The sequence below is a fragment of the Ruditapes philippinarum genome, unplaced genomic scaffold, assembly GCF_026571515.1.
Source record: "Ruditapes philippinarum isolate M1 unplaced genomic scaffold, ASM2657151v2 ctg892_1_1_1_1, whole genome shotgun sequence".
Taxonomy (NCBI): Eukaryota; Metazoa; Mollusca; class Bivalvia; order Venerida; family Veneridae; genus Ruditapes; species Ruditapes philippinarum.
In genome coordinates this window covers 185,313-197,527 of record NW_026856277.1, presented here as the reverse complement: position 1 = coordinate 197,527, position 12,215 = coordinate 185,313, and the positions used below count along the sequence as shown (strand labels likewise).

Here is a 12,215-nt window from a genome sequence, read left to right as displayed (position 1 = left end):
TCAAGTTGTCATCGGAAAGTATGTTCGATTGCAAATCATAGCTTCTATAGAAACTTCAGCTACATGTACGTTTATTTGGACAGTAGAAAAAAGGATTGAAATATTAATAACTTCACAACTTTCACAAAGTTTATCAACCTCCAACGTTTTAAGGGATTCAATCCCTCTTTATCAATGAGTAAGCTGTTTATTTTATAAATCACATATTTATCCTCTATTTTTTTCTACACAATGTTATGTACAAATCCATACAAATATCAATAAAATAAACAGCAAACTGCGTGATAAAGAGCGGATGTTGGATGTTAATAAACTTTATGAAATAGGTAGTAATTTATTAATTGTTTCTAGGGTGATTTCTGAAATATTTATTGTTATATATTCAGAGAACAAGAAACACACAACAGTATTTGTGTGCTATTATTTTGACTATAATCCGGCGAAATGTTATCGCAGTCCTGTGAAAATGATAATAACTATTAACAAGCAATTTGCATATTAATTTCTCATTAATAATATTGTTATTTGTATTAAATAACTAGACACTTATCTCAGGTTTCTGCAACCTGATTTGGTAGACGTTGCGTTAAGTAATTCTGTTAACAAATCAATGCAGATAGTAGGCTTCGAATTCGATCTTCTGTTTTCACGAGGTCAGCTTATATCACTATTACTGTTCTTTATTAAGTGTGTGCTAACTTCGACGTGTTAGAGTAAACAGCTATAACTTTCTTTACATCTAAATGATTCTCACTCCAAGCTATCCAAAATGTTTCTTATTTCGCCCCAGTCTACATTTAGAGTAGGACATTTCTGCATTGATTCAACTAAAACATCAAACGTAGCTATTTCAACGTTCTGACTCCATTTTGTAAGCATAGCAAATATTTTCATTGACGTACTATGTGGATTATCTTCAATAATCTGTTCGATTTGAACCTTGGTCACACCCAGTTCATGTCCTAATGTTTGCCAATTGTGGCCTATTTCTTTTGAGATTTGACTAAGCAGTTTTTCTGTAACTCCCTTTTTCGGAATCTGAATCTTTATTCTGTGGTCAATATACCACTCAGTAAATCCATCCGCTGTAATACTAGCATGTGATTCAAAATCTGGACAAGGAATTTGTTTAGTTGTTCCAACTTGCTTCCATTCGATTGTGTCTTTACTCCCGTTCACACCGTGAATTTCATGATTACAACGAAATTTTATGGCATACAGTTTAACACAAGTTTCTTTTGAACATTTAAGCTTGTGAAATTCATGCTCAATCACAGCTTCAACAAATCTGCGTAGCCTATCACAACGACCACCGTCAATTGCATCTTTTGAACAAAGATTTGCTACTGACAATTCGATTGTTTCTGATCTCATTTCTGCGAATCCAATATGGTTATTTTCAAGCCTTGCTGCACATAGATTTTTGTACATGACCGGCTTATCTCGAAAATGAATAATCGGCCATTTGCCAACAATGGCGGCGACAAGTCGATGGTAGATTGTAGGAATTATGGTAGAGATTTCAAATTCCATTACAAACCGTAGTGCTGACTGCCTCCTTCCACACAAAAGCTGCTCAAACTCATCACTGGGATATAGATCTCTCAGTAAACTCGGGACAACAAACCACCCAAGACCCGATGATTTTTTTGTATCTTCTTCATATTTGGTAGCCTCAGAGATAATATGGTGCTTCGCAAGAAAGTCCAATAATATTTCCCTGTTTTCCATATACATTAATTCTTTATCTTTGCTCCAAAGTTTATCGACAAGTTCTTTTTCTAGTCTTCCCTCGTCATGAAGTTTGTTGAATGATGGCCGAATGTCGGGATCTTTCTTGCAAAATTGCTCACTAGTTATAAGGCATTTAAAGGCATCAATCAAATATTGGGGATCTAGTACAACGTAATAAGATATCGGATCCTCGTCAAAATAGATGAAAGTTCCTTTACTGTGGTGGTACTGGAGAAATATTCGTACTTGATCATTTGAACCCAGCGGATACTCATTCAAAGCATCAATTGTCCTGACATCTTGGAACGTTATTATTTTTAAATGTATTTTTTCTTTCAATGATTTTTCCAGATGTATCCATTTTGCTGGAATTTCAACAGTTTTGGCCTTTTCTCTCCCAATTTCAATGACGGCTTCACGCAACGCTGTAACACCTTCATCATCTGTGACAGTATTATCCACTGCAAAATCTTTTCTATAAATGTGTTTTAAGAGTTTTGTACCATCAAAAAGTTTTCGAATATTTTCAAAGAACGTTTCTATTTTCTGATCGACATTTCCTCTCAGTTTATCCTTATGTGTACCAACGAGTATGACGGTAGGCTCCACTCCATCTTCTGATCCGACGAAAGAGTGGATGGAATTAATCCAGAATCGTACGTAATATGCCATACTTCTTTCATGTGATTCCGTAGGGAAATCTTGGTCCACAGCTATTTCGTTTAAATGAGATGTTAAGTCTAACACCAAGAGATAGATAGCTTTTCTACTATGGAAGATCATATGCGTTGCATAAAAAACGAACTGTCCACCAAAGTCCCAAAATTCTACCGAAATGTCCATATTATCGTCTCCCTCTTTTGAATTTTCTCTACTTAGTTCTTGTGCAAATTGAATTTTATCTACGTCAGATAGAATGGAACGTCTTCCTAATGAGTCGTCATTTGACCCTTCAGAACAAATTTCATCGGACATTTTGTAACTTGCATCAATAGCATCGGGTAATTCCTTTGACTCTGGTTCTGAACTTTTCAGCGTTTTTTCTGAATCTTTCTGTATGTTATGTTCTCCAATTAAACCAACTATCATTTCTGTATCTTGCAGATCTTCTTTTATTTCATCGTCATTATTCTTCTCCGTCGATTCAAATAACGACGCTTTATCCTTCAAGTACTGAGCAACAGACGCCAGTCTCTTTATAATGCTTGAGCAGTCCATGTCATCGTTTTTGCTATATGAAAGTTTACCTTCAGGTGTTCGTTGACAAGTGAAATGTTCAACATCAATTGCATTCGTACTTTTGACGTTATTTATGTCCTTGTTGAGAATCCTCCTCATCAGAGTGGTCTTTCCTTGGCCATAATTTCCAACAATGTTAACACGGATAGACCTATCAAGCTCTTTCCCTTCTGTTAACGCCAATCTATACAGTTGTAGTGTAAATGGATCTTTCATCAGTTCTTCTGGAACTAAAAATGTTTATAAACATTACAGAATGTGATACAATACGAACAAATTGTTTTTAGTAAAGAAATTGTCTGCAAACAGTGTAATATACGCAAATACACATGTTTTGTTTCGTTTTGTTTTGTTTTATTGCGCACCAACACAGTTTAGGTCATATGGCGTCGAGCAGGGGTGATTTTGTTAAAGCAACACCATAGCTCATCAGAGATCACCTCACCTGCTAGAGGTAACAGATGCATAGATTCCATTAATTCGGACCCATTTAGTCGTTAAGAGGCAACCCCTCAGTCACAGAGGGGAAATATTCATGTTTTTCATTTTTTGAATTAAAAGAAAATTTAGCATTCGAGATATTCAGTCAAATCTACTAAGTATTCAAATATACAGCGATCAAAATTGTGAGATACATGAATAATCAACATGTTTAAAGATTTTTTTTTTTTTTGTAAGTTACCTGTATCTGAGACTGTGGAGCTGCTCTTTTTTAAGGGCTGAAAGAGGAAATAATCTGTACTTAATCCATTATTTAAACATTGTTAAGTCATTTGTATTAAATGGCAATAATAATGAATTAAAAATTGTGTGATCACTGCTATATGAATGTGTCTGCGGGTGACCTTTAAAATCAAAATTTACTATTTATGATACAAAAGATGTACAACACGAAGATTTTAGCTTACATTGAACCACAGCCGTCCATGAACATTGTCTGTGACACTGATTCTGCAACGTTTTTTTTGCAGTATTGAACAACCTTCAATATAATGTCATTTTTCTATGTCTTGAAATATTCATGGAAAAAAGTGTTGAAAAGAAAGTTTATATTAAATATTACTAAGTCTTACCGGATACATCCATGCAATAATATCCTTTGCTTTTTTGAGTGACCATACCTTGCTCCTTTCATAGCCCTATAATGATTTTGTTATTCTTAAAGGCACACTATTCCATAGAAATCAATATATTTCTAATGAATATGAAATCTCAAAAATGTGTTTTATAATGTTTAAATAGGGGATTAAGTGCATGTTAGATGTTTCACAACTGAAAAAGTAGCGTTGAACATGCAGTAATGTTTCGTAAAGGTACCAGAATGTATACTGTTAATATATACTTTTTTAAACGCAATTGTGTTTAACAATATATTTTAACTGACATCTACTAACAAAAAACGTAAAAATTGGCATGTTTTATGGAACGTTCTTACAAATATGTATCTCTAATATCGATAAGTTAATGCAGATTATATCCAATTCTTAATATATATTTAAAACAGTTTCATAGGAAGCTACCGGTAAAGTAAATGAATATGAATACAGACAAGGAGTAAAAAATTAGGTCACTTACTGGACTTAGCCAACCTAACCAAGACTTTTCTTTTTCTTTCTTTTTGCTCTGCAAAAAATATCCCAAATATAAAAAATCTATGCTTTTATATATCACTGAATACTTCGCCGATCATGACTGCGATGCATATTTCGGAATTTCGGTAACATTATGTTTGGCTTTTTAGTTTTCTTATTCTTTGTCGGTAGTCTGTAGTGTCTGACATAGGCAGTTACACAGGACAAATGCAAATTCAATAATAAAAAAAATCTCAGCTGACTCGTTTATTAAACAGAGTAATTGATAGATCATAAAAAAGTAGCGAATTGAGCTTGCAGGTAATGTAAACGCTTGATTTTGTACATTGCATATTTTAATACGTCCAGCAACAAAATAGTAATTATGGTTTATATATTAGTATTTCCAAAAATGGTTGGAATCGCCGTTTAGCAATGAATATAGAAATAATATTTCATTTCTTGCCAAATGCCTTTATTGTGTGTTGTCGACACATAAAGTCAACAAAAATACTTGATTTACTCTAACATCCCGTTCTAGACGTGCTCAGTTATATTCTGTGATATTTGTTTTTGTTCTTGGTCAGAATGTAGGAGAAATTGCCCAAAAGAAAAATATCACAATTACTAAACGCGTAGTACAGTTAGATAGACTACATGCGCTACTTAATAAGCTTCTTGCGTAATTAACAACAGTCACTTGCTACACATTAAAATGATGTCTGTGAACATTCTTTAAAATGGAATTTATGTTCTGTGCTCCGTCCACTGCTTTGCGATTTTTTTCTGAAACGGACTATAACTGACCAGCTACATTATAGGTCTGATGAAATAAAAACACTCGGTGTATTAAACTCGCCCGGGAAAAAGCATTAATGAAGTTGTTTTTTTTTCTATAAGTGATATAAGTTCTTATACTGAAATGATTACGAAGCATATTTGATGTTTTGCCAGGTATGTGTTTATTTATATGTTAAGTGTCCGAGGTATCTGCTTAGCAATAGATATTGTTAACATTATACTTCCTGAAAGTCTTGTCTAATATTTTACTCTCTGACAATTTTTTAATAAATTATTTTATATTCAATGCAAAACATATCAAGATGTCTTTTTTTTACATGAATCCAATCTTGCCACTTTATACATACTAATCAAATAATGGATACCGATTTATTGCTTGATAATATATTCTGTTTTAACTAAGAACATATACAGATAAAAACAAGAGAGAACAAAAATGTGTTTATCTAGTAAAATGTTGTTTTTTTTTACCAAGAAGATGCTTGTTAACAAGTTTAAAACCTGAATATCGTAGTTTATATTTAGGTAATAATTTTGAAAAAAAGGAATCTCCTTGACAGCAATGAAAGAGTCTCTGCATACTTTGAGATAGTGTTGTTCTCTTTTGAGATTGTGTTCAGAACACATAATGAATTGTAAAACCCCATTATATGTCCCATACACTGGCTTTAGAGAGATATCTCCAATTCTTAATTCATAGTTTTTTTATTGTAAAAGTGGACCCAGAAAAGGTATAGCAACAATAAGTGTTAAAAACTTACCATATTCTGTTCGATCTTCCTCACTATAATATCAAACGCTTCATTTATACCAGTTGATGCCATTTCGTTCACTTCAATAAAGTCAGCCCCATTCTCGGCTGCAAACTGAAAATATCATATTGCAATCATTTGAATTTATTCTATGAAAGTTGGGTATCTATTATTAGGCTAGAGTCTTTAACTTTGACGTAAATGAAGAGGCATGTATTGGTAGAAGTAAATGAAGGATACTGAATCATTTATATAATCTCTGTTCATAAAAAAAACATATAGATTCAACAAAATAATACATAAAAAAGAGAGAGACAGAAATTAATTAGAAATCTAAGACAATGAGAATTTTTCATATTTCTTTTGAACAATGAACAATTCCACATATAAAGTTATCATAAAAAAACCTTTTCTGCTTTTTCTTTGCTAACTTCTCTAGATTTTCCATCCAACTTGTTTCCAACTATCAGAAAACTTGGATCCCTATCTTGCGCTATCTAGGAAATAAATAAATAAAAACTTCTTATATTCAATGACATAAAGCATTGTACATGTATGTTGAAGTAGTACACACTCATATGCTTGTACAATACATTCATTTATCATTACGCTGTGACATATCTGTGCTTGTTTTCAACTAACCTTTTACTATATCTTACTTTGCAGATTCATTGTACATTTGAGTAAATTAAAGCTGTATCAATAGATCAATAGAATGGGAGAAAATCTGTAATATTCTTTCTTACATGATAAAGAGCTGGACAAGATAAAACGCATGTGATGACATCTGTTCTTTTAAAAAAATATTGGAAAGTTTACTGGAGTTGAAAGTATTGCTCTTGTTTAGGCATCAAAAGTAAAAACAAATACAGTAACGATTGTCACTTAAACCCCAAATTTTATTTCATGATTGTGTTAGTTTTCCAATTATCATGAGGCTTAAAAGTAAAAATTCTTGGCAAGTAATGAAATAATTTGAAAAGATATACTTCTTTTAAATATTTGATCTTGGAATCCAATTCTTTGAAAGTTTCCTCATTTGTAAAGTCATACACAAGAATAAACCCCTGAAACAGTAGAAATAAATAATGATATAAATATTCCAGAAGAACTTTTGTCATTGTCCGACTTTCATCCTATTGCTGTGGGCTAGAAATCCGCCAGAGACTTTTTAATCTTTCATGTGAAAGCTTTCAATGCAGTTAGCTTACGAAACGTCGTTGTTTAACTGAAGTGCCCATTCGTGCCTAAAATAAAGAAACGGACGTGTACCTGAGGTCTTTCTCACCAAATGACATTACAAGATTTTGCGATGTAAATCCAACAGACATGGGGTCCTTTTCACCTGGAAAATTATAAAGTGTAATCAATGACTTCTACGTAGATTAGGGGCTGATATATTTATATATATATATAGAATGTTTTAAGTTCTCATTACTGTAACAGAAGAATCAAAACATGAAAATTTAATACTTTACCGTGGCTTGTTTGCAATATAAGTCGATAATATCTCGTTCATAGCCTTTGTCGCCCGTGTCCCTTTAAAGAAATCAGTTCAAAATCAATTTAAAAGGCACGTTATTGACAGGTTTTAGAATTTTGCGTTTCCTCACACTATAAAAATAAAAGAACTTTAAAGATACCTAACAATGCGTTATATGCGAAGCTAGATGTTTATGTATTGAATGAATTCAATCTATGGTTATGTGAATTCAACATTTTGTTTTCTAAAATTACAATTTAAGCGCTGGTGAAAATCGTTTTGTAGAAACATAATTCAAAACTAGTATTAGGTAATGTCAGATTGTTTCATGGTCTTTTAATCTAAATAAATTATCAAGAAACAAATGATCATATTTCACATGACGTTTCTCATTTTCGAACTTGTTGTGCCTGAACTAATGCACGGAATGGTTCCTGAAGTCTTCCTCCGCCAGTAAAGCTGGAACATCGCCATATGACCTATACTATGTCGGTGTGACGTAAAACCCAATCAAACAAACAAACAATTGTCCCACTTGTAAAAAAGTAAAGATATATATTCGGATATCCAGTAAAATATATCATCTTAAATTATAACTTTGATGAACATTTTACCCAAACCATTAACAAATGTATTAACATTTACAAACTTTCAACGCTAATTATTTGTATAAATTGGAATTGGAAAATTTTGTAACTCAAATAATTGTTCTTTCGGGGGTCCCCTATGCCACTTAAATAAAATTGAATGAAAGTGTCGCATTGAGATAAAAAATACGTATTTCTTATTGATAAGGCGTTAGAAAATAGCACACATAATCTCCCTTAACTTCAACAACTTACCAAAGATATAGTTGCATCTTTTCTCCCGCTTCTTCTGTGTGTTTTATAGCAAAATTGATTGCTGAAAGGAAAGCCAATATAAGACAATTTCTTAAGCTGTATTCCGACGAAGTCTACATGGGCGTAACTTGCTAACTTGCTAAATTTGAAAAGGACTGAGAAATTCCTCTTAGAGATAACAAATATAGGACTTGTTACTCGCTTCAGACTGGTATAATTTATTCATAAATATGTAATTATACACACTTCTAAATGATGACATACTTGTACTAAATAGAATGATTATCACAATTAAAATGAACATGTTAGGTCATATTAAGCTAGCAGATTCTTTTTAGAACTATTGTACATTGTGTGTCCCAATGCATTCCCTCAGAATACCATTTCACATTTTAGAAAGCATTCGATAGAACGTGTGTTAATCATAACATTTAGTTTTTTGCTTATAAAAATCAGCAAAATTATGCAATACAAGTTTTCTTATCATAACAACCTACTTGTTTACTTATTAAACTCCTTCATTTATTTCAGCTCAGCTCTTGGAGCTTATCTGACCATTCTGTATTGGTATCATAGGAGGAAATATATTCATAACCATGGAAGGGATCGAGCCAACGATCCACTGATTGAGAGACATACTCCTTAAACACAAGGTCAGTATAATCCCTTCTTTTTGGGGATGAGCCTTTTCAATATTAGATCTATATAATGGTATCATTTTATTACATCAGAATGATGTAAAATGTGAACTATTTTACATTAATGATTATTTAATAAGTGTTAATGTCATAATCAAAGAAATAGTTGACCTAGCTACATGTTATATTTTTTATATAGGCTTACTACACTATGTTATTCACGTAAATAACAATTGATATGAGACGGTAGTGAATATTTCTACTTTTGTCTTTAAATAAAACCAATTTCAAAATTCGCTTTTGTAAGTTCACGTTAGGAATGTAAAGTTGCGATCTTTGCAAACGACTTCTGCATCACGATGAAAATCACCAAAGAAGATAGATCTGAGCATAATATCAAAATTACATAAATTTCCGTCTATCTTGAAGTAGTTGTGTAAATAATTCGTGTATGTCAGACATGATTATCTACCCCATACACCGGTGCTAGGAAACTCTGTCGCGTGCTTTAAATGACGTCATTGAAGCGCGCCTTTTTATGAATGAATCGTGTTCTTAGGATGACGTCATTTTTCCGTTATGAATGAAGCTGTATGTTCATACGCTACTTTAATAAATAAGTGCGTAATGATGATATTAGTTTTCATAATTTCTGTTCCGAAAATAATTGACATGTACGTAATATGCAAGAAAAAGAATCAAACACCGAATGCTGGTACAGACGGGAATATCTAGCTCTCGGGTAACTGTTTAGCGGAAACTCGGCAGAGCCTCGTTACCGCTGTAAAACAGTTACCCTCGAGCTAGATATTCCGGTCTGTACCGGCAGCTGGTGTAAGATTTTTATAAGCAGCCAGTGTAAGATTCTTATAATATCATATCATAACATTAAGATCATTTATTGTTTATCATCAATTATCATCAAGCCTCGCTGATCTGGATACATACCGTGTATGAGGAGATTTAAATTCAAAAGAAAGAATGTGCTTTTTTATAAATAACATGATCTCAAAGTTCTCAACCAATTTAACCCCAATATTGTATTATCTTGCCGTGTGCGTTAAGAATTCTTTTAAACAGTGTATAGAATTATTTCTTTAAAGTTAAATGTATGCGACGATACTACTAGTACGGTTGACCTATACAGCGCTTCATTAGTACAACTTGTGCTGTATTTAATGTTTACAATTTTTTTTTTGAAATTCGGCGTTTTATCATACATCATTCATGATTTAATGTTAAGTGCATTCAGTATGCTGTAATCTCTAACACGTGTCTTAAGGTCATTTATTGATGTGTAAGACAACAACAACAACAACAAAAGCAACAATAAATAGAAAGGCTATTTACCTGTAGTTTCAATATGTTTTTCAGGAAATCCATTCCAGTTAAATGTTTCTAGAATGCTCGTTTTACCAACTTCTCTATATCCAAGTATAACTATTTTAAAAATGCGACGCTCTGAAAACTCCATTTTGTTTCCTCCTTGTTGAACCTTTTTTCAAGTGTACATCTGTTTATGCATAAATAAATTGTTATGATTTAGATTTATCAATCTGAATGTAAACTTGCATTCCTTATTTCATCCTAAAGTCATTTTATTTACTCTTGTTTCTATACTAGAAAACATGTAAAGCAAAATAGTTTCGCCCGAGTTAGTCGGCTAAATATAGATAATTGCCATAAATATAAAACAGAAAATTTCTACCCGACCTTGAATACACAATATCGATTAGCTTTTTTGCCATTATTCAATAAAATTGTTGGCCGCACCTGATCTACATTTTTATGTTTAACTGAATAGAACAGTGCAAAAGAAGTGTCGAGATTGGTAATGCACCTATTACAAAACATATTGGATAATGAGGGAAAAAAATAAAAAATAACTTATTTATCAATTGCTATTTTAAGTATATCATAGAGATAAAATTACAGGTGTAAACGCTGTTTTTTGTTTTTGTTTTCTTTTTCAGACATTACTTTTTTCATGTTTTAAGAGTAACAAATATCCTACCATGGCAATATAAAGCTAATATAAATGAAAATGTCTAGCTGGTCTTATTTCATTCCCTTTTTCACTACATCGTTTTTAACATCGGGATATGTTCAACCCTTTAATTGTTTTTAATTAAAAAGATCATTATCTCACTGAAAAAAATGATGTCGTTCAGTTTTATATGAAAGCTTAAATCAGTGTCGTTTGACTTATTGAAATTTCCATTGTTTTAATAATCAACTTAATATAAATAACGTAGGACATTTTTCAAACATTTAAGCATTGTAATGAAATGTGATGATGTTAAATGATGATGAGGAGGAGGATTTTTTATATTGAATTTTGTATTTGTACTTAACTTTAATACTGATTTAAACATAATTTTACTATTTCATTTTGTCCTCGATATAAAGATTTGAAACATACTTCAATGTACTCTAAAGAGAGACCTAGAATGTTAAAACTTTTAACAAGGTTGAATGTTTAAATAATTTAACTTTATATTTACAAATTAGGAAGTTTGGATACATAATATAATGATAATTATTAATTCATCAATTTTTGTGATATATGTATATACTATTTACGAAGGTTATTATACATTGTTACATATACTGCGCAACCTGGACTTGCTGCAGTATCGGACTTGTTGCAGAAATGTACTTGCTGCAGTATTATTGGACTTGCTGCAGATTGGAATTTCTGCCCAAAATTAACTGCAATACCTACCTGCACTTGTTGAGAATTTGAACTTGCTACATATCTGAACATGCTGCTCACATTACTGAAAATTACAATTATTTGGTTCTGTACTTATCAACGAGATGTTCCGAAATGCGAATCTTATTTAATGGCAAGAACCGACAAGAACCTTAATTCAAAACTGCCGTAACACCAAAACGTGACTTTAAAGTCATGTGGCATGGCGAACTATTTCTGTTTTCATACTCAGTATATCATTCAAAGTTTACTTAATTCCAAATTTTGTTTGTTCTTGCTATCATTGGCTGTAACTTTGTTATTTTTGAATGGATTGTCTACAAACTTGAACATAATAATCTTCAAGGATATCCCTTAAAAATAACCTGACAGACCTTGACCTTCACTCTTAAATGACATTGACTTTGAAGGTCAAATTATTGAAATTTTCATTTTTTGT

At 32.1% G+C, this 12,215-nt stretch overlaps 2 protein-coding genes across 2 annotated transcripts; both read right to left on the bottom strand.

Annotated features, from left to right (window-relative positions):
* Positions 1-750: 750 nt before the first annotated feature.
* Positions 751-2,952, bottom strand: LOC132746058 (probable serine/threonine-protein kinase pats1). Its single transcript, XM_060735117.1, has one exon. It carries the CDS (start codon positions 2,950-2,952, stop codon positions 751-753), a length of 2,202 nt encoding a protein of 733 aa, XP_060591100.1.
* A 1,287-nt stretch (positions 2,953-4,239) lies between these two features.
* Positions 4,240-10,716, bottom strand: LOC132746057 (ras-related protein Rab-8B-like). The gene is made up of 8 exons (XM_060735116.1): positions 10,411-10,716; positions 8,423-8,483; positions 7,576-7,636; positions 7,087-7,164; positions 6,505-6,594; positions 6,107-6,211; positions 4,549-4,596; positions 4,240-4,245 (listed from the first exon to the last, which is right to left on the bottom strand). The coding sequence occupies exons 1-8, from the start codon at positions 10,532-10,534 to the stop codon at positions 4,240-4,242; spliced, it is 573 nt and encodes a 190-aa protein (XP_060591099.1). The 5' UTR covers positions 10,535-10,716.
* Positions 10,717-12,215: the final 1,499 nt, after the last annotated feature.

Bases quoted from the DNA above. Each gene is read 5' to 3' on its own strand.
- LOC132746058 (XM_060735117.1), bottom strand. From the start codon at position 2,952: ATGGACTGCTCAAGCATTATAAAGAGACTGGCGTCTGTTGCTCAGTAC.
- LOC132746057 (XM_060735116.1), bottom strand. From the start codon at position 10,534: ATGGAGTTTTCAGAGCGTCGCATTTTTAAAATAGTTATACTTGGATAT. The intron at 7,637-8,422 runs GTAAGTTGTTGA...ATTTCTTTAAAG, and splicing joins AAGATGCAACTATATCTTTG to GGACACGGGCGACAAAGGCT. The intron at 4,597-6,106 runs GTAAGTTTTTAA...TATTTTTTGCAG, and splicing joins GGAAGATCGAACAGAATATG to AGCAAAAAGAAAGAAAAAGA.